This window comes from Ogataea parapolymorpha, chromosome IV (genome assembly GCF_000187245.1).
Source record: "Ogataea parapolymorpha DL-1 chromosome IV, whole genome shotgun sequence".
Classification (NCBI taxonomy): domain Eukaryota; kingdom Fungi; phylum Ascomycota; class Pichiomycetes; order Pichiales; family Pichiaceae; genus Ogataea; species Ogataea parapolymorpha.
Genome location: NC_027863.1, coordinates 453,290 through 478,317, shown reverse-complemented (window position 1 = coordinate 478,317; position 25,028 = coordinate 453,290). Strand labels below are relative to the sequence as shown.

Below are 25,028 nucleotides of genomic sequence, written 5' to 3'. Positions count from 1 at the left end.
TAAAATCAAATTATAAACTGGCGATGAAAAACATGTGTACTCGTTAAAACGCAGATGTAGGAACATAAACATGGACGTAAATGCAAACTCGGAATCGTAATGTCAATCAATTTCCACGATAAAAAAAGGTGAATCACGCTCATTGTATTGATCTACTTCTTTCTTTTGACGGAAAAAGGTTTGAGAAGTTCAAATGAACACATGAGCTTTTTGTTGACGTTCATGACAGCGCCCCAATTGTCAAACTCACCACAATAATTTGGTGCCGAGAAAATAGTTACAAGCTTCCGTTTAGAATAAAATTCATAACCTTCCTCAACCACCATGTGGCCTCTGGCAACCAAATCAAACTGGAAATGGTCGCAAAATTTCTGAACAACCTTTCGACTGAAACAGTATGAAACGCCTCGATCGTTTTCACACCAGTCTCCACTCACAGAAAGAGAAGCCTTGGAAGAACATTGTGTTGGGTCTTGCGGATCAGACCACAAAAGATCTGCCAGTAGGCCAGATTCAGGAACGTCTGTAGGTCGTTGAATTTTCTTGATCTGATTCAGATCCGTCAGCTGAGGGGATAGTCCTCCATGAACGCAGAAAATACGATCTGCAATCGTAGCCGCAACGGGAAGGGTGTTGAAAACATCAACGAGGTTTTTCCAAACTTTCAAGTTCGCCCTACGTTTGCACTCATCGTAAAAGCCATACATCTTGGTGATATTCGCACTTTCGTGATTTCCTCTCAACATGAAGAAGTTCTCCGGATACTTGATTTTCAAACACAAAAGAAGAATGATAGTTTCTAGGGATTGTTTACCCCTGTCAACGTAGTCACCCAAAAACAAGTAGTTGGCATTCGGCGGAAAACCACATAGCTTGAAAATGCGAATGAGATCGTTGAATTGACCATGAATATCTCCAACAATTTTCACAGGAGCAGCGAGTTCCAATAAGGTCGGCTGCCTCATGAAAACATCTCTCGCTTTTGCACATATAGCTTTTATCTCCGCACCAGAAACCATGAATTTTTTCGGAGATTTCTTGGCCAATCCTGCCTCAACTAACCTTTCAATGACTCCATCAATATTCACTGCAAACGTAGAAGGCTTTTTTGTAAAAGAAACGGTGTTACCTTTGGAGACATCCTTTGCTAAAAAATGAGCCAGACTTTCAGCAGCATTCGGAGACTTTGAAATCTTCGAAGACTTTAAATCCGGTGTGGATTCTTTGCTTTGCTCTGCTATTGGATAAAGAGTAGTTTCTTTTGAGTGTGGCGGAGTGGTGGTAGAACTAATCGAAGAGGAAGAGCCATTGGTAAAGCAGGAATCTGTATTGCTGTCCAAAGAAGAGCATACATCCTCAGTAACATCCCTTAGTGGGGACCTCGATATATTCAACGTTTGTGCCATGGAAGCGGCAATTTCTAGCCCGTAGGAATTGTCATCTTCAGGACAAGGTTGCTTCGAAATCATCCAAGAGGATACGCCGTTCTCGTCGTCGAATGGGGATACCAGTGAGGTCGTACCATCATCGTTGATTTCATCAGTAGCTGTGGCCGTCGTATGCGTTTGCATAAGTCGACCACTATTGTCGTTAATGGTATTAATGTTGTGTTTGCTGCTGCGCAGCTCGTTGGTTAAATGTGTCTTATCAGGTCGCGGCTTACGCGACGGGTCTGGATCATCCGGAGATGAGCCGCTGGTTGTCACAGAAGAGGTTGAACTGCCATCTTTACTGGGCGAATTTCCCATATTCTTCAATCGAAGGTACACAGAAGATGTTGATATGGTACTAGAGATTTAAATTTGCGTGATTGTACTGCTATGCGAAACAGAGGCTATTATATTGAGCGGCGATTAGCGGAATAAAGTATAATTTGACAACGCCTTCAAAAGTAATAACTCGTTCAAAAAATTAATTCAGTTTGAACTACTAAGGCGTTGTACGGAACTCTTTATAATGGGTGGTACACGCGACACGTAGGTAAAATTGACAGTTTATTTTCAGCATAATATAATATAATCCTATGTATTTGGTCACGTGACTAATCTCACTGTGGTATCTCAAAAACTAGTTTTCCTGTGGTCTTGCGACCTTCGAATTCGCGAGCCGCATCAATGTACTTCTCCAATGGATAAACCCTGCTTATGTAAATTTTGAGCTCACCTGAGTCAATCAAATGGAAAAGCTGGTTAGTATACTTTTCAAACTCCTCATGCTCAGTGATGTAGCCATACAAAACTGGTCTGACTACCTTCAGATTTTTCGCAGACAACCTTCCGAGTTGAAGAGGTGGAACTGGGCCAGAAGCGTTTCCAAAAGAGACAAACGTCCCTTTTCTTCCAATCACTGCTAGTGATAGGTCCGCTGTATCACGTCCGACCGAATCAAATGATGCTGCGACACCTTTCCCGCCGGTTATGTCAAGGATCTTCTTGACCTGCTCCTCGTAAGTGGTGGTGGAGGAATTGACCAAGAATTCGGCGCCTGCTTCTTGAGCCAGCTTGAGCTTCTCATCTGTCGATGCATAAGCAATAACATGGGCTTTCTTGAGCTTGGAAAGAAGCTGGCAAAGAAGAAGGCCAACTCCTCCAGCTGCTGCGGTGACCAAAATATAGTCATCTTTCTGCACATTGTACGCTTCATAAATAAAGGTCAATGCGGTCAAACCTTGAAGTAATGCACCTGCAACCAGTTTCAGATTTTCATCAGTTGCATCAGATGGAAGACGCAATATGTTTCCTGTTGCAGGAAATCTCGTATACTGTGCAAACGTAGCAGTCGAAAGATATCCAACCTTATCTCCAACCTTCAAATTGTTTACCTTAGAACCCACTTTCACGATTTCACCTGTTGCCTCACGGCCTAAAATATGCGGCTTTTCCGTAGGATATAGTCCTGTCCTGAAATACGTTTCAATATAATTCAAGCCAGCATACTTGTTTTTAATCAACACATCTCCTTCTCCGATTTCAGGGACAGGAATATCGTCATATTTAATGACGTCGAGATCACCATTCTCTTCGAAAAAGACGGCTTTCTGGGTCTTCGGGATGGTCATTGCTTGAAGGAATTGCAATTGACTTCGTCAACGAGTTTGAATTGTGGCGAAAGTTAAAGTTGCAAGCACGATGCGGTATATATATTTGTTCCTGATGTTCGTAATTTAATTAGTAATGTTAAATTGTGGCTCCAACGATGCTTTCTTTAAATTGAAAGAAAAAAAAAAGCAACTCCGATGCGGGGAGTCGAACCCCGGTCTGCCCGGTGAGAGCGGACTGTGATAGCCGTTACACTACATCGGATGTAGTTGACACTTCTATGAGTTGGGTCAAAACATAGAGCAAGTAGCGAGAGCTGGCCTAGTGGTGTAAACGGTGACAAGTGTTGACAACATTAAGAGTCAGTGCTGCACGTCGCTAGAGTTGGTCGAAAGTATCAAGTGTACAAGGAGGTTGGGAAACTCAATGGAGAAAGGGAGTTTGCCCTACCAATAGAATTTATTATGCCTGGCCGAGAAAGATCTTGATTGCCTTTTTTGATTGAAAATCACGATGGGTAGTCTTGAGTCTTTGCAAGGGAGGAATTTCTCAACATATCCGGACCATAGTTTTCGCCACCCCTCGAACAACTCCAATCTTGAATCATTGCTGCCATTATCATAGTTGTGCTATTATCTAATTTTATGAGTAACGACGTATCACTGCCATCATTAGACTCCTCTGACAAAGTTCATTATTGGACGAGAATTGAGAGGACTACTATTTTGGGTGACGCGAGTTGACTACCTCAGGTGAAAGAAGATTCAAAAAAAACCTCTAGACCATAGCGGTAAAAAATCCGTCTGAGATAGGAATTATATATAAAAATAGGCAATTCTATGCCAATTAGTTGTAATGGCTTTAATGTCCAGCATTTCAGCCTACTAGCAAAGTTTTTTGAACGTCTAAAGAAGCACGCACAGCTGATATTAGTATAAAAAGAAAATCAAAACGACTCCGATGCGGGGAGTCGAACCCCGATCTGCCCGGTGAGAGCGGACTGTGATAGCCGTTACACTACATCGGAGAATGTCACAATACACCTCAGACCAGTAGTTAACCAGCTAGATTATCATCAAGTTTTTATATTAAAAAAAGAAACTCCGATGCGGGGAGTCGAACCCCGGTCTGCCCGGTGAGAGCGGACTGTGATAGCCGTTACACTACATCGGATAATTATACCTACGCTGAGTGTCAACTCAACACAACCTGTCAACAGTGGGAATATACAAGTTGACGGGAGAGGAGTACAATTAACATTCGAAAACGTGTGCTTTATCAATGTGCATCGTTCGTGGTGAATGAGAAGCCTATGAGAAACTGAAAATCACAGAGTGTACCGTTTGACGTCAGAGATACTGAGTCCGTAACGTCAAGGAAAATGGTACAGCTAGCGGTGGGTGTATTTTGAGTTAGATTTGCTAGTTATGGATTCTTTGATTTGCCTACTGCGAACCTATTACTGTCCCTGGGTACAAGCTACTAAAATTTAACCGTACTGCTTTTGCTACTCCGCTAACGCACATAGCACACGTCGTAATATCCTGAGAAATGTTTAATCCCCTGATTTCTAACACAATACCGATATTGTGTACATGATTTGTTTCCACTAAGCGAATCAACAAAGACACTGCAAAGATCGATGTTGAATTATTAAGTGGTATTTTGTCTTCTTTCGGCCATTTTTGCAATATCTAGATTGAAGCACGCTAGTATCGCTGGTAATCCGAAAGTTAAATATATGTAATTGAAAAAACTTTTTTTTTCGTGGTGAATTTAATTTTCGTCGTTTGTAAATTGTTCCATCCTCTACTCATAATGCCCACAGTTACCTTTGTTACCGGTAATCCAAAGAAACTGGAAGAGGTGGTTGCAATTCTTTCAGATGGGAGTCCCCAATCTGTAGATGGTGGCTCAAAGGTAGGAAATTACATTATAAAAAACGAAAAGCTGGATCTGGATGAAATTCAGGGATCCATTGAGGAAGTCACCATCCATAAAGCCAAGCAGGCAGCTAAACTACTAGGAGCTCCCGTTATAGTAGAGGATACTTGTTTGGGATTCAATGCTTTGAACAACCTCCCTGGACCATATATCAAATGGTTCCATCAAAAACTGGGGCTAGATGGTTTGAACAAGCTTTTATATGGATTTGAGGATAAATCAGCCAATGCGATTACGACCTTCGGTTACTGTGAGGGCCCTGATGCGGATGTCAAACTATTCCAAGGAGTCACTACTGGTGAGATTGTTCCCTCTAGGGGCCCTCAGGATTTCGGTTTTGATTCCATTTTCGAGCCTCATGGAATGGGAAAAACATATGCTGAGCTACGAGGTCCTCAAAAAAACAGAATAAGCCACAGATCCAAAGCTCTAGCAAAGCTGAAAGAGTTTTTGCTTAGCCAGTAGGCTAGTAATATAACCTCAGTAACAAGAAAAAAAATGAGCGTGTTTCATTAAGCTTAAATGAGTCATTATTTAAGAAGGATGTGAGCGATCATATTCTTAGCGAAATAACAAACCGAAAGCATCAAGATAGCAGTTATTACGTAGTGGGCACTGTTCCGCATTTGATAGGTCACACTTGATTGAAGCTTCGCCATGTTGTGTGCTTCAATTTCTTTCACAATTCTTCCTGTCATTTCAAAAATGTACTTTGACTCCTCGATGATTTCCCTTTTGATATCTTCCGACAAGTTGTTTCTTGTTTGCAATTCATAATCTCTTTTGTACACAGCCCTCAGTTCCTCAGTATCAGGAACATCAATTGTAAAAAAATTTGTACCTTCTTTCAAAGCATCATCACGAGATTTGCCTTTGACTTTTGGAAACAACCTGAGAGACTTCATAACTTGCGAGTTCAGAATTTTGACACCTGCAAACAATGCCAAATACATCACGTGCATGTACGCTAAAAGAAGATAAGGTTTTTCTTTGGTGCTTTCAAGAATGTATTGCGCGTATTCAATTTGCAGGGGCAGGATCGGGTTTTCAAACTTCTGTGGCTGTCCTTCATAGAAGTACATCAAATCTTTGCGGAGAGGCTCTGTTCTGCATAGAACAGGTTTGTATATATCCTTGATGATCTGAGAATATTTATGGTCTTTTTCCATCTCACGCTCAAGAGCTATCTCAATATGGCGGAAGATATGATAAAAGGCCTGCAGCCCCTGTCTGTAGACCCTTTGGTTCCTCAACGCAATAGCGAACTTCATTGTCACAAATGTGTCGATCTGGTCATGGACTTGTTTCGTCTCAGCGTTGATTCTGTTACCCAGTGCCCCCAAGTCATCTTTTGCTGGAATATTGAACTCTTTACGGTATTGGGTTGATAAAGCACTCCGCATTGCTGTATTTGCTAGTTAATTGAAATCGAAAACGAGGGGCTTAGTGTCTTTATATAGTACCTTGGCTATCACTCAGGAAATTTCTGCCAGAATCTGCCAATATTCTGTGCGGACTTAAAGGTCAGAATGATGTCCGAAACAATTCACAGCTTCTAGTGTCAATGGTACACAAGCCGAGCTTACTGTATCCTCACTAACAAAGCTCTATATGCTGGGATCACCAAATACAAAGCTACTGATCAAAGGCACCTAACCCATCGACGTGTGCTGTTTGGCTCAGTTCTCAAACTTACGTTCATATATTTCGGGGTTATGAATTGACAGAAACTAGGCAGATTCTGCCAAACCAAGCAACGCGTACCAAATCAGCATTAGAGCTTCGCTGTTGAGTTTTATCCTGCGTTCGTTACAACCGAAGCTCCATTGTTCACAGCGGATTTCATCTCGTTGACAAGTTGAAGGTATGCAATCAAGACTGAACACATTTCTGTTCTTGAAGTTCTTGTCTCTAAAAAATAGAGGTTTCGCGAGTTGGCTGCCTTTTTAGTATGAATCGATACTACGTGCGCTGTACAATATTGATTTTGCATGATAACCTTGACTAACCGGACTGGCCAATGTCTACCTTTTTCGGCTTTCGATCATCCAATCGAGAGTGCTTTCTCATTCTTCTCGAGTTTAATAATCTGCTTTCATAAAGATGCGCAGGTGTAGAGTGTAGAGGTGCACGAACACCAAATAAAGTTTTTGAAATAAAACCGATTTCGCAACCTTGTGTACTTGGACTCTTTTTAGTTATCTATCTTATTGCATGATGAGCTCTGACTTGAGAGAATTTGATGCACCAAATTTCAAGAATTCTACGTTTAGACTTGACAGACCTTCTTCATACCTTCTCAACAAAGCCAGAAGAGATGAGATTAATGGGTACTCAAATCTGAAGAAGTCAATGTCTTCCTCGACAGTTTATATTGGGAAGCTTTCATTCGATACAACTGAAGAACAATTGTTTGAGCTATTTAGCAATTGTGGCACGATTGTGAGAATCATCATGGGCCTTGATAAACACAAGCTAACTCCTACAGGATTCTGTTTTATCATATTCGACACACCAAGTGGAGCGTTAAATTCAATCAAATACCTCAATAAAACGAAAGTGAATGGGCGTTCGATGGAGATAGATTTAGATCCTGGATTTGAAGAAGGTCGGCAGTTCGGTAGAGGTGCTGACGGCGGACAAAGGCAACCACAACAGCAGTATGGACATCGCTATGAGCATGGCCGAAGGGATGCCTTTGATAGAAATGGAAGGAGCGGATATAGAAATACCAGGGGAAGAGCGAGAGGCAGGAATACATACAGAGAAAGACAAAGACATCACACCGTCCCTCAAAACCGTGAAAATTACCTACCACCTCAGCATCAGGAATCTCAAGGATATAGTGAGGGCCAATCCGAAGTGCCTCCTCATTTGATGGGTGAGGATTTTGCCCCAAATGTACCCAATCAAGAGCTCCCACCCCATTTACGATAAACTCGAATTCTATATTGATTCCCAAAAATATCCGGGTAATTGTAAGACCTTAATTTTTCTGAGTAAATTTATCCTTGTCATGTTAAGTTTGTTTAATTTTACGGTTTATGAACTAATCCCAATCGTCTAATACTTGCTTTCATATCGTAAGAAGAAAACACCATATCACGGCTTGTTTATTGGACTTATTTTGCTTACGTTTTAATTCAACTGGACGGAGATCCATTCTTAAATCATACCCATCCCCATGACCACAGACCTAGATTCGAAACAGCTCGATCAATTGAAAGAAGCCGAAAAATTGGCATTTGATCATCCAAACTTTTTTGAGCAAATTCTTGACACAACAATCTCTATATGCATAGGAACCCCATGTAACGAGTTTCGACTTCAGTATCAGTGTTTGAGCTTTATCTACAAGGCCTTTTACGAGAAAAAAATCGAGTCTTTCGAATTAAGAAGCCAACAGTCTGTCAAAGTGATTCAGCTTCTCGATTATTTGATAATTCGTAACGAACAGAGATCTCCAAATTACTTGATTATACAGAAGTGTATTGATATTCTCAACGCTACATACGATCTTATTTTTATGCAGATGGTCCAAAATCCGAACGAAGACGAATGGGAACGCCTCTCTGATGTCAAAGACTACCTACTTTCTCAGTGGCCCTCTTCATATCCATTACAGCCATATAATCCGGAAACTGACCTCTCGAGATCAATAGCATGCAAAACTTCCCTGATCAAACTAATCGGAAAAGTTATTCAAGTTCAACTCCCGGCGTCTTCCTCTGGTATTGATATCGAACATGATATATCGGTCTCTATGATTAAAAGTAACCATCCGTTTCTTTTAAATTCAAATTTGTCGTCGCAAGCACAAAATCTATTAGACAATCTGTTTGCAGTCTTGAATGATGATGTTTTGCTTCCAACTGCAATATTCACCACGATCATGTCTACAATGATGACGCTGTTCAAATCAAGACCCAAATTCCTCTCGAATAAGTTTATTATGTTTGTCCTAGCCTACGAGTCGCAATTGAAGATTGAACCACGTTTCGAACGAGAAGAAAAGCTTAAAATGAAACTCATCAAAAGGTTTAATGACAGAGTCGACAAGTGCCTGATTTCTATACTTTTAAACAAAGGGTTCTTGGCAAAGGATCCGGGCCTGAGAACTAGATTTGAGAATAAGTTCAACTACTTGGTGGACAAGGCACGAGATCAAAGACAAAAGGGAATACTAAACGTTGATGACGATGATGACCCCGAGGTGAAAGAGATAAAGAAACAGAAGGTTGAGGCTATACAGAGAAACAATATGCTATTCTACAACGAGTCCAAGATTGCCAGATCCCATGACTATAAATCCATATACAATCTGATCAAGCCAAATGATCAATTGACAGAATTTGATATGTCATCTATCCCAACAGATATACTGGTCTCAATGGTTGTTACAGCTTTACAGAAGATAAGCGCTGCCAAGCTGGTAAAAGGTCTGACAATCGTTTTTGATAGATATAAAGACCTTACAACGAACACCGATACCGCTTTTCAAGGAATATATATCCCCCCTAGCAATGAAGGATCTTTGAAAAGAAAGCGTACAGAGGATGACGAAGATGGTGTACGTAGGAAGATAAAGGCAGATACTGGAAATGAAACCTCAAACGAAACTGATGACACGTATAGTGATGACGAATTGAAGGGAGAATTTCTGGTTCCGGTACCTACTGAATTTTCTCTCAACAATAAGAAAGAGCAACTGGGACTTATTATAAGCAACTTCGTCAAGCTGTCTGCTCAAAAGGTCAAGCAAAATAAGTCAAGCTTAGATTCTTCGATACAACAAAATGCGCTCGATAAACTTGCGATCTCGAATTGGAATGAAGAGTCTTGGATTAAAATCCTTTCTCGACTTGCAACCCGCGGACTAGCTGATTATGAGCTAGCCAATTGTATGAGGAATTCTGTATTTAACTACTTCAAAGACGACATGAGAAATAGAATTGATGGAGTCATTGAGTGGCTAAATGAAGAATATTACTCTGAGATACGTGATACCACAGGTATTCAGCCATTGAGAGACGGAAATTATATGACATACTGTGCATTTACCTTAGACAATTTGATTCCATTCTTGGAATCGAGTGACAGAAAACTTTTCATCAGATTGATGAGCGAGTTACCTTACCTGGATAAGAGTCTCATCTCAAAAATTCGATCTTTGTGTAAAGATCCTGTTAGATCCAAACTCGGTTTTCAATCTTTGTTATATCTCATTATGTTCAGGCCACCCGTGTTACACGACTGTTTGGGGCTACTTACAGACATGCTAAATGATACAAGCAGCGATGATGCGCTAAAAAGGGAATGCTCGATTTACCTCAAAAAGTATGGTCCTCAGCAATAGAAGAACGAAACAACGACATATCTAAAGACGTTAAATTAGACCCTGCTTCTTTAATTGTTCATAGACTTTTCTACTCATAACATTACCCTCTTCATCTTCCACTTCAACCCCATCATCTTTGTATTGTGCATCATTTCTCTGTTTTTTTTCCAAATAGTTGGAGAGCTCCAGGACGTCGTCAATCTTATTTAAGTCTCGAAATGCATTATATTCCCCCATAACACCGAGCATTTTGAGTCCATGCAAATGCGTTGGCTCTGTAAAATGGCTGTGAAAGACTTCTTTACCCTTGAACTTAACGTTTCCACAGATCTCGCATGTGAACACCATATCGTACCCTTTGAGTTTCCACAGCCATAAAGGGATTGGCTTTCCATCCGGACCGATTGGTGAAGTTTCGTCATTGCCAAGATGATGGAGGTCTCCATGGTCATCAAACTTATGGTCATTATGAGAATCAGCAATAGTTTCATATTCGTAATCAGAAAGATTCTTAGCGTCATTAGTTTCAAGCTCTTTTTCTCTAAAACTTAAAGAAGAGTACCTTTCAGCTTCTTTTTTCGTGTTTTCGAGTTCTTTATTGAGAAGTTTTATGGTCTCTATCACCAAATGCTCGTTCAGAGCAACTCGATAAGTCTCAGTTCTTGATACTGCTTTTTTATGCTTTTTTCCATTCAAATGAGAATTGAATACGGACAATTTTGCGAAGTCCTTTTGACAAATCAGGCAATAAACATTATCTCCATCGCCAATTAATGCGGAAGAAAAAGATTGCTTGATACGATCGATGTCAATTTCAGGTCTATTCAAAGGACGAGTTTTAATATAGAAATTTGACAAATATTCGGCAAGGTTCTTGATGTAGGTCTTATATTGAACAGACTCCTTATCATAGGTTTCGCAATCGAATTTGGTAAGTCCTGAAAGATAATCTGCATATGATGGCATATTTTCCCCATAGGAGAACTGCTTTTTTGGTAAATTTAACCATTCCTTGAAATTCTCGCTCAGGTCTAAAATTTCACCTAAAGCCTCTTTCGGGCCAAACATTGACGATAGTCGAAGATCTCTTGCATAAGAACTCAACAGCCTTCTTCTGTTACATTTCTCTCCTTTGTCACCTGAATACAAAGCATATTTATCTAGTTCTTCTTTCTCGACATCATTAGCATTCAATCCTAAATGTAACAATCGATCATGTTTTTTTGAAAGACGCATATAACAATCATCGAATTCCCTCAAGGTATGTAAGTGATCTTGATCATATAATAATGAACTCAATTTTCGTGTTTGGAACCGTCTCCTGTCCAAGAAACGTTTTATTTCAAGTCTCAGTAATACAGTTTTTGCCAATGATTCTTTGTCAGAAGACGAGATGCGTGATCGTTCAAGTTGCGAAGGCTGATACAAATCAGAAAATTTACAGAACCTAGTTGCGATAGCATATTCCATCCGATCCAAATCCTCCAATATTGCTCTCTTCTCTTCCAAGGACATTAGGGTAAAATTTATCTTACGGGCTGTGTATCTAAATCTATAAATTTTGTTGTATCATTTTTATTTCTGATGGTGACAGCGTACGTACTCAAACAAAGATGTTATCTATCATCTAATGCAAAATAGTGTACTATTTGTTCAAAATGCCACACCCACCACGATTACCACATTCCACGATCTTTTGTCCAATGAATTGCCGCAATCGCTTGGCCCTTGGAATTTTGAGCTCAAGATATTTCTGAATAACAAATTTTCAAGGCCTGCAAACTTTGAACCAAACCAGATAGCCAACAGATACCTCTACACTCTTCAATTGTCATATTATAGCAACCAAACGATTAGTATAATTAATAACTCGAAATCCATCATCACAAAAATTCCAAATACCGGCACACTTTTCAATGATTCTTCAAGTCCTGAAAACTCAGCACTTATAGAGCACATCAAACATGGATGCGCCAACAATATGGGAACGACAATGGAGAATTTTGAGCGACTTATAACGAAAAAACTTGCCAGCCTTTGGACTGTAAAGCAAACGATCAAGGGAGAAGGAGGATATGGATACATTATTTCTGTGCCTGGATTGAATGAAAACGGTCAAAATGAAAAATTCAGGCTGAGAACCAGTAACTGCTTTCTCCATGGATTATTCAAAGGATTTCTTATCGAAATAGAACACCTTGACGATGAAATTCAGCAAGACGATAATTTGGAGCGTAACGGTTTGATTGTTAAATTTACGAATAGCATCAATAAGATCAAAAGCTTGATAGATTTGTACAAGTTTCCAGAAGGCAACTTGTGCTTCAACGTTCTCAACGAGACTAAGCTGGACTATCTAAGTGACTTATGTCAGCAATATTGCGATGCGTTGCAGTTTTAAATATAACAATATGAAAATATTGAAGCTCTGTTGCCTATGCGTGTGACTTTTGCAAGTGGGTTCTTTCGCGTTCAACCCTTATCCTGACTGCTAATTTGCTTTGCTCGTACGTGAAATTCTTCTCTTCTTCCGTAAACCTTTTTTCGGAGCGCATTTCGACTACAGGGAATAGCGTCTCTAGAGAGTTATCGCTTCCCGTTTCCGATGTCTCAGATGATATCAGGGTGTCCGATGAATCCGATTCTTGGGTACTTTCGGAGTATACTTTATCAAGTTTCATAATTGACATGGATGGTTTAGCACGTAAAGTACTGCGATTGCTGGATTTCAGCGGTTGAGAGATTTGCAGGTTGACTGCAGACCTATGAGATTTCAATCCTCTTGGCCTGCTGGCGTCCAGTAGTATGGCCCTGGTACTTTGAAGCCTTTGTTCTTTTGACTTCAAAGTTGCCTTATAGATCCTTTCCACCTGTATGTGGTATGCAAGTTTTTGAACATAAAATCTAATAATCTTTGCTCTATCGTTCTTATCGAAAACCTTGTCATTAGAACAGGCTCTTTGTGCAGCAATGATTTCTCTCGCAATATCTGTCTTCACTCGTTGGCTAATATTATGTTCTTTATATATATCAGATTTGTTGACCAACACATCAATATAATTCTTGTCCGAAGAGTTGGCTTTCAATATTGTAAATTGAAAGTCTGGAGCCATGAACTTGGGAAGTTCTGAGAACTCTTTAGGACTATCACTTAGAATCAAATACGACCTGAATTTGTTTTTGCAATAGTCAATCAGAATTCGATAAGGGTCGTCAAGGAGAATCTTTTTGAATGATTGGATGTCATAAACCGAGTCCAACTTGTCGTTGATAATCACATCAGGATGAATTGGTGCGTCAGGTTTCGAGAGCCAGTCAAAAGAGACTTCCCCTGAGTCTAAAATCTTGAGAAAGGGGGCAAAATTATATATCTTCAGTCTCTCAAACATATACATCAAAGATTTGATTTGAAGATCAACAGAATCTTCGTTTTCGCCTCCCTGGTATCTCGGAACATTGACGGCTACCTCATTTCTAGACCAGAAATATCTCCACATCACTGCAAACACAATAACTCCACAAATATCAGCTTGGTGTCAATAGACTCTAAAATCTATTCGCCTGTTTGCTTAGTTTAGCATTTGATCTTCAAATACCACATTAGGAAAATTATCAACAAAGCTTTTCGGATTTCATTACGTTATATCGCGAAAAAAAATAGTCGAGATTTGTGAACCGTTCGTTAAAAAAAAATAGTTCTTTCAGCTTTCGATGTGAGGCAGCCACGATAGAATTCCATCGAATTCGTCAGCGCCAAATGCGAATGCGGCTTTTAAAAGCTTTCTCGAATTTGGGATCGCTATCCACGAGTCGAACACGTCAAAATGGGGGATAAAAGGTACACTCACCAGTGAAATCAAAACCTTATCGTACCTTTTGCACATACGGAAATGATCGATTCGAAATGAATCGAATTTCCCCAATGATTCTTGTCGTATATAGGTATCTGAGGTATGTATGGCCCGATTCGTAACAACACCATATACGGCACGCTTTGTTCCTGTCCCAAAACTTTCGATGAAGGAAGCAAATGTTATTCTAGTATTTGAAGAATGTCAAACATGGGGCAGTTGACATGGTGTGAGGGTGTAATATCATGAGTTGCACCCTTCAGACACAGCAATAGATTGATTAATCCTATAATAGAAAACAGACTTACCGCCAATAGATTGTGATGAGGATACTATGAATCTCCAGATGAGAGGCTCGGAAGCTATAAAACCCCTTTTGAAACTTTTCATGGTGAGACATTATTTTCGAAAATTCCACGAACTTCTAAAAAGCAATAATTGAATATAAAGGAAAAATAACATTTCCCTATAGCAAATCAAGCTACACTTTTCATCCTTAAAGCTAATCATTTATTACCCAATTGATACAATGGTCAAAGGTAATGTTATAGTGGTTTCAAATAGAATTCCAGTCACTATTAAGAAGACTGAAGATGATGAAAATGGGAAACCTAGATACGACTATACTATGTCATCAGGCGGATTGGTGACGGCATTACAGGGGCTCAAAAATCCATTTCGATGGTTTGGATGGCCTGGGATGTCTGTTGATAGCGAACAGGGAAGACAAACTGTTGAGCAGGATTTGAAGGAAAAGTTCAATTGTTATCCGATATGGTTGAGTGACGAAATTGCAGACTTACATTATAACGGCTTTAGCAATTCTATACTTTGGCCATTGTTCCACTACCACCCTGGGGAGATGAATTTTGATGAAATTGCTTGGGCCGCTTATTTGGAAGCAAATAAACTATTTTGCCAAACGATCTTAAAAGAGATAAAAGATGGGGACGTTATCTGGGTACATGATTATCATCTCATGCTGTTACCTTCATTATTAAGAGACCAACTAAATAAGAAGGGGCTACCGAATGTCAAAATTGGGTTTTTCCTTCATACTCCTTTTCCTTCAAGCGAAATTTACAGGATACTTCCTGTAAGAAAGGAAATTCTCGAAGGAGTGCTTAGTTGTGACTTGATAGGTTTCCACACCTATGATTATGTCCGTCACTTCCTTAGTTCAGTTGAAAGAATATTGAAATTGCGAACGAGCCCACAAGGTGTTGTCTATAATGATAGACAGGTGACTGTCAGTGCTTATCCAATTGGCATTGACGTTGACAAATTCTTGAATGGTCTTAAGACTGATGAGGTCAAAAGCAGGATAAAACAACTGGAAACCAGGTTTGGTAAAGATTGTAAACTTATTGTTGGGGTGGACAGGCTGGATTACATCAAAGGTGTACCTCAAAAACTCCACGCGTTTGAAATTTTTTTGGAAAGACACCCTGAGTGGATTGGAAAAGTTGTTTTGATACAGGTGGCAGTCCCCTCACGAGGGGACGTTGAAGAATATCAATCTTTGAGGGCAGCTGTTAATGAGCTAGTGGGAAGAATCAATGGTAGATTTGGTACCGTCGAATTTGTTCCTATCCATTTTCTTCATAAAAGCGTGAACTTCCAAGAGCTGATATCTGTTTACGCTGCTAGTGATGTTTGTGTAGTGTCATCGACACGGGACGGAATGAATTTGGTCAGTTATGAGTACATCGCTTGTCAACAAGAGCGAAAGGGATCTCTAGTTTTAAGTGAATTTGCGGGAGCTGCTCAGTCATTGAATGGCGCTCTCGTAGTGAATCCGTGGAATACAGAAGAACTCAGTGAAGCCATTTACGAAGGCTTGATCATGAGTGAAGAGAAAAGGATGGGCAATTTTCAGAAGATGTTCAAGTACATTGAGAAATATACTGCAAGTTATTGGGGAGAGAACTTTGTGAAAGAATTGACGAGAGTGTGATTACTGTGGTTTGCGGGATATTTTGAAAGGTTCATTTGTACTTGAAGAGTTTTATATTATACATTTATACATTAATAGGATAAAAATAAAGTAGATAAAGTTATCATTTTGTTGGGCTGTAAAAATTGAACGATAACAATATATTTGACCAAATTAATTTGATCCAATTGAGCTGGAGGGCGTAATAAATTTGGTTTCCCGAATCATCTCGTAAATCACAATATGGGGCAGCTTCTTTCGCAGCCGATCACAGAGAAAAACATCACACTTGTCCAACATGATCATATATCGCATTCAATCGGGGAAATGCAAGGATATAGGTTGACCATGGAAGACGCGTTCTGTGATTTGAACGAAAGAATATTCGTGACGGAAGAGGGAGTTGACATCAGAAGACAAGATGAGAATACAGAGTGTGATCTGGAATCTCTTCAAATTAACATCTATGGTGTCTTTGACGGACATGGCGGTTCAGGAGCATCTAGATATGTTAGCCAAAAACTGCCATCGCTTTTGCGAGATGAGCTTATAGTGACGATCAACAATTTGCCTCAGGTATCTAGATCCAAGCTTTTGAATTGCGAAGAAGTGTTAAAGACAATTGATTTTCCTCGGCTTCTGCGATCATCATTTATGAAATGTGACTCCATGCTCTATAGCCATCACGATAACAACAGTGGAACAACAGCAGTGGTGCTGATGATCTTTTGTGGTTACGCATTTGTTGCTAATTCCGGTGACTCAAGGTGTATATTGAGTCGAAAGGGAGCCACAAAAACGCTATCTTTTGATCATAAGCCAAGGAACCTGGGTGAGCTAATGCGAATCCACAGCGACGGAGGATACGTTTCTACCAACAGAGTGAATTCAATTTTGGCTTTGAGTAGAGCCTTTGGAGATTTCGGCTTCAAGATGCATACAGAAAACAATTACTCCAGACAACTGATGTTCAGAACAGCCAAACACAAATATACTCCTCCTGAAGAATATCAAGTTACTGCAGAACCCGATATTCTCATACATAAGATTACTCAGCTTGATGAGTTCTTTATTCTTGCTTGCGATGGAATATGGGATTGCTACAAGTCTCATGAATTGGTACGTTTGGTGAGGCATCATCTCTCGCTAGGAAAAAAACTACCTGAGATCAATGAGATAATTCTTGATAATTGTATCAGGATGGCAAATACAATAACTGGCATCGGGTTCGATAATATGACATTGATTATCGTTGCCTTGCATCAAGACTACAAAGATTTGAACAATTGGTATACAAAAATGAAATACAGAATTCTGGACGAGCACTTTGGGCCTTCTGGGCATTGACGACGAAAGATCACATTTTCTGAATATAGCTGCATGTACTATTTTATGTAGAACAGTCTAACCTTGCTTCACTGAATGACTTGTCGGTTGTTTCTTTGATCAACTGAATTACCTTTTTCATTTTTTCCTCACCTTCACTGATACCGAAGGTTTGCAGTAATTTTAATTCTCCTTTCATCCACTTCTTCAGGCACTTAGCACGCTGCACCTCACCAAGTCGTGAAATTGGCATCTGGTTAGGTTCGTAAAAAGTAACGATATCGACTATAAGCCCGAATTGATTAAGTAACTTGCTGACAATCAACGGCACTAGCGAACTCAAGTGATTCGTAGGGCGTCCCGTTTCAATCGCCACGACAACATAGTCGCCAGCTTTGAACACACAGCTTCTTGTTGGGCAAGATTTCGATGTCATAAGTAAAGAACCAACAAGTGCATTTATTGATTCCTCGATGTCAATCGCGAAGTACTGCATTCCCAAAACCTCAAAAGTCTCTTCAACTTTTCCCAAGTAGAAAAGTAGTTGCATTTCAACAACGCTTCCATTATCTAGAGTCTTCTCAATATTGTGTAAGAACCCAAGATCTCCTGTTCTCATATAGTCCAAATCGTTGTTCCAATTTTCAATTTTGGCTTTCAGTCTAGAATCATCAAACTTTCCCGTTTGTGTTATTGTTACATTTGAAACTGTCGATTCAGAGCAAACCCAGACTTCTCCAAACTCTCCAACTTTGCAAATCTTGGATGTTTCAGGATTGACCACTGCTAACTGTGTGTTCACAGGAACTATGCCAGAATCCTGCAAATGAATTGCGTACGGCGAATCACTAGGATTGACCAATGACACATATCCTTGAGTCAATGCGAGAGGATCGACCCACAAATCAACGGGGGCAAAAGACAGGTATGATCTCAATGATATCATAGGATTGAGATCGTGCTGATACACATTGGACACAGCAAAAGGCGACAAATCTGTCAGTTGCATATGGTTCAAAAAGGCATTCAGTAGTTTTCCGGATGGACGGGCATCCCAACCAATCATTAGGTTTTTCAAAGAAGACAAATCACACTTTTTTGGGGCAGGATTCTCGATGGCATATGCTATCATTTTTTCTGTGACAAACACGTTTTCCACTTTATAACGATCCAAGCTCAAAAAAAATTTGGAAGGATTCAATGAATAGTCCAAAGGCGATATCAGATATGTTGTGGTTCCTAAGTAGACGCCTAGCATCATCGATTGAAGGAACCCAAGCCCTGAACAGTGCCTCACACAGGCGCATAAAGGTTTTGTGCTATTTATCTGGCATGTTTCTTTGAGAATCTTACACATAGCCATCAAATTTGAGTGTCGTAATTTCGTTCCTTTATACTGATGATCCTCGGTCCAAGAAATCCACACTAGACATTCATCTCTCTTATTTCGTGGCTTGGATTTATACTGCTCCATCTTTTGATACATCACCTTTGAGCTGTTGGGGTATTTGGTATGCTTAGAAGTATTTCGAAACTTGGGAATATTGATCTTCAGTTGGATTGAAAGGGTTTTGATCTTGGAGTTCACCGGTTTATTTTTCAATAATGTTTCCGTATCATTGTTCACAAATATTGCTTGTACGTTGAAATCTTTAATGATGCTTACAAGTGACAACGTGTCTTCTTCAAGTCGAGTAACATCCAAAGGAGGCAAAAGAATGGGCACCAGCCCTCCAAGCCAGCAAGCATATAGACACACAATCACTTCCTCAGATAAAGGGTACATCAAAATAACATAGTCACTGGATTTGAGATTTTGCTTTTCAAGAATGTAAGAACAAACTGCGAATACTTTCATTTCCACTTTTTTCCAGGACAGTGATTTGCTTTCTTTAACACTTTGTCTGTCAATAATTCCATATGCCATCTCATCCGCCTGTTTGGAAGCTCTTATCTTAAATAGTTCAAGTATCGATTTGTACTCTGTTAGCTCCAAGTTTGTCCGATCATCCATACATTTTTCTCTCAGATCCAGACCTGAATATTGGAGATCTGTGTAGTTAAGAGCCTCTACTCTAGAATTGGAAGAGTAGAGAGACCAGATTCCGCCGGTAATGTCTTCTCCGTGGGGTATTGCACTCAATGAATTTGATAGATTGAATTTAACATAAACGGAAGGTATTTTTCCCTCCATAAACCGCCGCTTGCAAAGCATATTGGCGATCTCTGGTCTACCACTCCTTGGAGTTCTTGGAAGTGAATTTGGCGCACATAAAAGGATACAATGCAGGCGGACATTTTGCATCTGTTCAAGAATTTGAAATGCTTTTGAAGCGATCTCATCCAGAGCTGGATAGTTCAATCGGTCTCCTGAGTGTGTGGCTACTGCTGCAGGTAGCATTTGAGCTGATGGTGACTCAATGATCACGATAGGCACGTGTTCACGGTTTATTGTGATGTTAAAAAATGAACAGTCCGACACTTCGTTCATATTTCTAACTAGCGTCTTTACCAGATGACCTGCATAGTGATACCTATATTGGTTTATCTGTTGTTTCAATGAATGTGTCGCATCTTTTTTCTTCTGCTGCAAATACTGATCGTACCATGTTACTTTTTGACTGATTCTATCTTCATAGAGGCCCAAAACGTAAACTTTGCCATTGTATGTGAATCCAAGCAATCCCGTTCTAACAAACTTCAAGTTGAGAATTCCCTCATAATCCAAGCACTCTGCTTGGAAGATAGATTGGGTAGCATCCGCAAGGCTCCAAAATCCTCCGGAGATACAGTGTGAGTCCACCCAAATCTCCCCAACTTCCATGTTACCACTGAGAAACCGAGTTTCTGGATTTACAATCGCAAGAGTGGCATCAGGCAGCGGGTATCCAAATGCACCTACTCTAATGTACTTGGAAGATTCACCGTTGTCCATGAGAGTAGAAATTGGAGGAGGCCTATCGCTTACTACCTTAACAGTGTTTGAAGTTAGCGAAGCTTTGTCAATTAAGAGCTCCGATAATTTGTTATTTTCATCATTTTCATCGTCATCTTCGTAAGCATCGTTGGGCAAATCATCTGCCATTGGACTGTGGAATGTGCATCCCAGATTCTCCTCCTTACCTATCCAGTCTCTCATTGATATAATCATCCCTCCATGTTCATTGAGGGCTAATATAGGAGCGATAATTTGGCGCGGTGATTTATGTCCTAGCGGACGGAACCATCTATTCACAAGCATATCATTGAACTCACAGTCCACAATAACTGTGTCTATCAAGCACCACTTAACGCATGACAGATCAACTTTGACTTTCTTATTGAAAGTTCTGGTCATTTGTGGAAAAGATTGATAATTGTAGGCAACTTGCTTTAAGCTCAAGTAATCGGAAAGCATAACGGAAACTCTGTACTTTGATATGACATGGGCTAGTAGGCCAGCAACTTCCGTCAATCGCTGCGGCATCCAAAGTAGAGTATTTCCAGTGAACACAGTGAACAATACTGAAAAAATCAAGCCAATCGAGTCACGAGCATCCAAAGTGCTCAAAAGCACATTTTTGGAACTTGAATACCTGATATCTGATCTCACGAATTCCTGCGTATCCATGGTCGGCGTGCTCGTAAAAATTGACAACAACGAGCTCATTTGATGCATTATAGTCCTATGAGAAATCACAACACCCCTAAGCTCGCCAAAAGAGCTTTTGGTATATTGAATATAGGCGAGATCGCTGATTTTCATCGCTGGTGGGTCTTCATCTTTTGCAGCCAGCCCTGTATCAGTTGTTTTCCATATATCCATACCTTTAGGCCAAATTGAAAGCTTGGATCCGTTTGTCTGTCTCTCAAAATGTTTGTAGACCGAATCAGACATTAAACAAAGATGAGACTGGGTATCAGTCATAATTTTTACCAGCTCCTTGGATGATAAACCACTATTCATTGGAACAGCCACCGTTCCAGACAAGAAACAAGCGTACACAGCAATGACTAGTTCTATGACTTCAATATTCTGATAAATAAGACAAACACGATCACCTGGATAAAGAGCTGCTTTGTTCTTGATTTTCTGTGCTATTTTTTCAGCTCTCAAATATAGCCTTTCCCAAGATATGGACTGCGATTCTTTGCCCTTCGCATCAACAATGACTATAGCAGCCTCTCTCTTATAAATTGAGCCTCTGTGTCTCAGAATGCTAGGCAGATTATTGAATTTCTGCTCAAGCATTTCGTCAACATCTCTTGGATCAAGAGGTTTCTGTAATTCCCTCGGTACGTCAAATTGTTGGAAATAATTCAAGGAAGGTTCCAGGTATGGAAAAGGTTCATCTTCATACGTTAAAGGCTGGGTCAAATTTTCATTATGGTCATCTGGAAAACAATTATTTTCACCTAGATTGAGTTCGAATTCATGAACTTCTGATGGAACGGGAGTAGAGGTGGATGTGGAGTTGCTTAGGGTCGTTGCTTTTTTTGATAATGGTGTTTTTGGTAAAGTCGTTGGTCTGGAGGATGCAGATTGAAGAATTTCTAGTCTTTTGTTTATGTAGCCTTTTTCGGTAAGATAACCTTCTTGGTATTCATTGATGAGTCTCAATAATTGGTCCTCAACTACTTGAGGGCAGTTCCTTGGAATTGTGAAGTCCATCTTTTCGTTGGCTACCCACCTCCAGAGGATCCATCCAGAGTCGCAACGCAGCTGTACCTAATTAGTCAATTTCCAGTCAGTCTAGAAATTAGCTTTTCCGGCCTGATGATGACCGGTCTCGGGTGTACTAAATTGAAAACAAAGGAAACTCCTGAATTTCAATAGCCAAACTACAAATTCAGCCAAAGCACAAATTCTCAAAAGCTTATTTGGAGAAGAGTTCCTGAAGATATTGATCTATCTGTTCTTCGAAGGGACAAATTGGTTTGTCGATGACTAATGTATTGCGTAATGATCAGGGATAAAAAATGATAATCTAATTTTAACCAATTTTCTTCAGAAATTTAGATACTTATCTATTTGCTTCCAAATTCGATAATATGGTTGATTTACATTGTTTGGCAGATGTTTGCTTGATTCCTGTAAGTGATTAAGACTCTAGGAAATATACTTTTGCTGACCACTCAGATCGGGACGGCGAATTCTTCTGTTTCGGATTATATCGTTGCTGTTGAGAAAGAAATCCAAGCAAGCGGTTTGAAAAGCACGTTACACAGCGCAGGAACAACTATTGAAGGAGAGTGGTCTGAGGTTATGAATCTGATCGGCAAGTTACATGAGACGGTCCACCAAATGGGGGTTTTGAGGATCCAAAGTGATATTCGTGTTGGAACTAGGACTGACAAACGCCAAACGGCGGAGGATAAAGTTCTGGTTGTGGAGCAAAAGCTCAATTCGCAATGATAGATAAGCCTTATTGCGTGCTTCTAAGCTACTTTGAAGAGTAGAATCGGAATACCTAAACATTACCGATAACAACAGATTTTAGAACAACGTAATCATCCACTCCATACTTGGAACCTTCTCTTCCAAATCCTGACCAGCCAATACCACCGAATGGAAGAGCAGCTTCCGTCATGGCCCCGGTATTGGCACCCACCATACCACTGTTGAGCTGCTCGCTCACTCTAAACACTTTAGCGTAGTCCTTCGAGAAGAAATAACCCGCCAGACCATACTCAGTATCGTTAGCAAGGTCAATGACTTCCTCTTCAGTACTGAACTTGATCAATGGAACTAATGGGCCAAACGTTTCCTCTTTCGTCACTACTGCATTCAAGGGAACATCGACCAAAATGGTAAGTTGATGAAAATTATCTCCTAAAGATTTTTCAACATTGCCACCAGTAACTATCTTAGCTCCTTTGCTGACAGCGTCTTTAATATGTGACCTGACCTTTGAGACGGCTCTTTGATGAATCAAAGGCCCATGCGTAGTTCCTGATTCCAGTCCATTGCCCAGCTTGAGTTTGCCAACCGCATCAGCTAACTTTTTTGCAAAGGTCTCATAAATCCCTTCTTGGACATATAGTCTGTTAGCGCAAACACATGTCTGACCAGATTGTCTCAATTTGCATGCGATAGCACCCTGCACAGCAAGATCAACGTCTGCATCATCGAAGACAATAAATGGTGCATTTCCGCCTAGTTCAAATGATAGTTTTTTAAGAGTGGAAGCGGACTGGGCCATAAGAATTTTACCAACACCAGTTGAACCCGTGAAAGAAATTTTCTTCAACAACGGAGATTCACAGAACATCTGTCCAACAATTTTGGTCCTTTCTTGATTGACTGGGATGATGCTCACAACGCCTTTAGGGAAACCGGCTTTCTCGATAAGAACTGCTATGGCCAACGCTGAAAGCGGGGTTTCGGTGGCTGGTTTGATAACAGCCGTGCATCCCGCAGCAAAAGCTGCTCCTAATTTTCTTGTGATCATCGCAATTGGAAAATTCCATGGTGTTAAAATACCGACTGGTCCAATTGGCTGCTTGTAGGTGATTATCCGTCTGCTGGGATCTGCGGAAGCTATGTTATCACCATTTATTCTAGGAGCCTCCTCCGAGAACCACTCGAAAAAGGACGAGGCGTATTTCAACTCCCCCAAGGAATCAGCATAAGGTTTACCATTTTCTATGGTGCAAATTTTGGCAAGATCTTCACCATTTTCAATCATCAAGTCGTAAAGTTTTCGGAGTAACAAACTTCTTTGCCTGCCCGTCGTTTTTTTGAACTCTTTGAATGCAATATCTGCATCACGGATGGCTTGCTCCACAACTTCAATAGGCGTATTAGAAACTTTCAGCAGGTGCTTATTGGTGGCCGGGTCTTCAACAGAAAACGTCTCGTCATTGAAATGAAGCCATTCGCCCCCTATGAAAGCACCTGTCTTAATCAGTTCTGCATTCTTGATGCCAAAATTTTGAGCTAGTTGATCGATGTCTGCCTGTGATGACATCTTTTTTTTGAATTACTGTTGATAGAAATTTAGCTCGTATATATAGTGCCTGTGGATGAAAAATGCAGTCCCAATATTTATTTTAGCGCACTTCAAAGCTCTGTTCTCCCTTCCTAATCGGTTTTTGCGATTGCACTGCCTTCGCCAAACTATTTATATTTGGCAATAAGTGGCATTATCGTACCTAGCGGCATATACCTGAATAAAATTTAGCCGCTAGGACTTGCGCGCTAAAACTAATCGAGTGATCCACATACTGGAATAGAGAGCCCGAAAATAATTGTTGGCTTTTCTAGTGTAATAAAATAGAAATTTACATCCTTACGGTTACCAACAAAATTATTGTTTTAGTGTAGTATTGACGACGTTGCACACTTGAAGTCCAGCATTTTCTCTCATCATATTATTTCTAGCTTTTAAGATGATTTTTGTCTGAACTTCTCAGTGCGTGATTAAAGTGACAGTTTAATAACATGTCGCATTAGCTGAATTAAAGTTGACCATTCACTTAGTTCCCTGATTTCATACACAAGCATGTACTTTTCTTGTCCCTTTTATATCCTAGTGTGCGGAGTGTATTACTGATGTTTTCTTGATTCTGCTTCTTCCCGTGAAAATCTCTCAAGCTCTTTAGTGCCCGGTGAA

At 40.2% G+C, this 25,028-nt stretch overlaps 13 protein-coding genes and 3 non-coding genes across 16 annotated transcripts; 6 read left to right on the top strand and 10 right to left on the bottom strand.

Moving 5' to 3' along the window:
* Nucleotides 1-152: 152 nt before the first annotated feature.
* Nucleotides 153-1,748, bottom strand: HPODL_03290 (the record flags this gene model as incomplete). Its single annotated transcript, XM_014079597.1, has 1 exon — nucleotides 153-1,748. One exon carries the CDS (start codon nucleotides 1,746-1,748, stop codon nucleotides 153-155), a length of 1,596 nt encoding a protein of 531 aa, XP_013935072.1.
* A 299-nt stretch (nucleotides 1,749-2,047) lies between these two features.
* On the bottom strand, nucleotides 2,048-3,058 carry HPODL_03289 (quinone oxidoreductase; the record flags this gene model as incomplete). The annotated part of the gene is made up of 1 exon (XM_014079596.1): nucleotides 2,048-3,058. One exon carries the CDS (start codon nucleotides 3,056-3,058, stop codon nucleotides 2,048-2,050), a length of 1,011 nt encoding a protein of 336 aa, XP_013935071.1.
* Nucleotides 3,059-3,230: 172 nt separating this feature from the next.
* On the bottom strand, nucleotides 3,231-3,302 carry HPODL_05418. Its single transcript has one exon. It is a non-coding gene; the product is annotated as a tRNA-Glu (tRNA).
* Nucleotides 3,303-3,993: 691 nt separating this feature from the next.
* On the bottom strand, nucleotides 3,994-4,065 carry HPODL_05417. The gene has a single exon. It is a non-coding gene; the product is annotated as a tRNA-Glu (tRNA).
* Nucleotides 4,066-4,139: 74 nt separating this feature from the next.
* Nucleotides 4,140-4,211, bottom strand: HPODL_05416. Its single transcript has one exon. It is a non-coding gene; the product is annotated as a tRNA-Glu (tRNA).
* A 645-nt stretch (nucleotides 4,212-4,856) lies between these two features.
* Nucleotides 4,857-5,447, top strand: HPODL_03288 (Inosine triphosphate pyrophosphatase; the record flags this gene model as incomplete). Its single annotated transcript, XM_014079595.1, has 1 exon — nucleotides 4,857-5,447. One exon carries the CDS (start codon nucleotides 4,857-4,859, stop codon nucleotides 5,445-5,447), a length of 591 nt encoding a protein of 196 aa, XP_013935070.1.
* A 65-nt stretch (nucleotides 5,448-5,512) lies between these two features.
* Nucleotides 5,513-6,385, bottom strand: HPODL_03287 (ER localized, heme-binding peroxidase involved in the degradation of heme; the record flags this gene model as incomplete). Its single annotated transcript, XM_014079594.1, has 1 exon — nucleotides 5,513-6,385. One exon carries the CDS (start codon nucleotides 6,383-6,385, stop codon nucleotides 5,513-5,515), a length of 873 nt encoding a protein of 290 aa, XP_013935069.1.
* An 811-nt stretch (nucleotides 6,386-7,196) lies between these two features.
* On the top strand, nucleotides 7,197-7,919 carry HPODL_03286 (Nuclear cap-binding protein subunit 2; the record flags this gene model as incomplete). The annotated part of the gene is made up of 1 exon (XM_014079593.1): nucleotides 7,197-7,919. One exon carries the CDS (start codon nucleotides 7,197-7,199, stop codon nucleotides 7,917-7,919), a length of 723 nt encoding a protein of 240 aa, XP_013935068.1.
* Nucleotides 7,920-8,166: 247 nt separating this feature from the next.
* HPODL_03285 (Pre-tRNA-processing protein PTA1) lies at nucleotides 8,167-10,338 on the top strand (the record flags this gene model as incomplete). The annotated part of the gene is made up of 1 exon (XM_014079592.1): nucleotides 8,167-10,338. The coding sequence occupies one exon, from the start codon at nucleotides 8,167-8,169 to the stop codon at nucleotides 10,336-10,338; it is 2,172 nt and encodes a 723-aa protein (XP_013935067.1).
* A 30-nt stretch (nucleotides 10,339-10,368) lies between these two features.
* Nucleotides 10,369-11,388, bottom strand: HPODL_03284 (uncharacterized protein; the record flags this gene model as incomplete). The annotated part of the gene is made up of 1 exon (XM_014079591.1): nucleotides 10,369-11,388. The coding sequence occupies one exon, from the start codon at nucleotides 11,386-11,388 to the stop codon at nucleotides 10,369-10,371; it is 1,020 nt and encodes a 339-aa protein (XP_013935066.1).
* A 562-nt stretch (nucleotides 11,389-11,950) lies between these two features.
* Nucleotides 11,951-12,721, top strand: HPODL_03283 (Subunit of the RNA polymerase II mediator complex; the record flags this gene model as incomplete). Its single annotated transcript, XM_014079590.1, has 1 exon — nucleotides 11,951-12,721. One exon carries the CDS (start codon nucleotides 11,951-11,953, stop codon nucleotides 12,719-12,721), a length of 771 nt encoding a protein of 256 aa, XP_013935065.1.
* Nucleotides 12,722-12,755: 34 nt separating this feature from the next.
* HPODL_03282 (uncharacterized protein) lies at nucleotides 12,756-13,817 on the bottom strand (the record flags this gene model as incomplete). The annotated part of the gene is made up of 1 exon (XM_014079589.1): nucleotides 12,756-13,817. The coding sequence occupies one exon, from the start codon at nucleotides 13,815-13,817 to the stop codon at nucleotides 12,756-12,758; it is 1,062 nt and encodes a 353-aa protein (XP_013935064.1).
* Nucleotides 13,818-14,700: 883 nt separating this feature from the next.
* On the top strand, nucleotides 14,701-16,128 carry HPODL_03281 (Alpha,alpha-trehalose-phosphate synthase [UDP-forming]; the record flags this gene model as incomplete). Its single annotated transcript, XM_014079588.1, has 1 exon — nucleotides 14,701-16,128. The coding sequence occupies one exon, from the start codon at nucleotides 14,701-14,703 to the stop codon at nucleotides 16,126-16,128; it is 1,428 nt and encodes a 475-aa protein (XP_013935063.1).
* A 222-nt stretch (nucleotides 16,129-16,350) lies between these two features.
* On the top strand, nucleotides 16,351-17,454 carry HPODL_03280 (uncharacterized protein; the record flags this gene model as incomplete). Its single annotated transcript, XM_014079587.1, has 1 exon — nucleotides 16,351-17,454. The coding sequence occupies one exon, from the start codon at nucleotides 16,351-16,353 to the stop codon at nucleotides 17,452-17,454; it is 1,104 nt and encodes a 367-aa protein (XP_013935062.1).
* Nucleotides 17,455-17,497: 43 nt separating this feature from the next.
* HPODL_03279 (uncharacterized protein) lies at nucleotides 17,498-22,084 on the bottom strand (the record flags this gene model as incomplete). Its single annotated transcript, XM_014079586.1, has 1 exon — nucleotides 17,498-22,084. The coding sequence occupies one exon, from the start codon at nucleotides 22,082-22,084 to the stop codon at nucleotides 17,498-17,500; it is 4,587 nt and encodes a 1,528-aa protein (XP_013935061.1).
* A 799-nt stretch (nucleotides 22,085-22,883) lies between these two features.
* HPODL_03278 (Succinate-semialdehyde dehydrogenase [NADP(+)]) lies at nucleotides 22,884-24,383 on the bottom strand (the record flags this gene model as incomplete). Its single annotated transcript, XM_014079585.1, has 1 exon — nucleotides 22,884-24,383. One exon carries the CDS (start codon nucleotides 24,381-24,383, stop codon nucleotides 22,884-22,886), a length of 1,500 nt encoding a protein of 499 aa, XP_013935060.1.
* Between the last annotated feature and the right edge of the window lie 645 nt (nucleotides 24,384-25,028).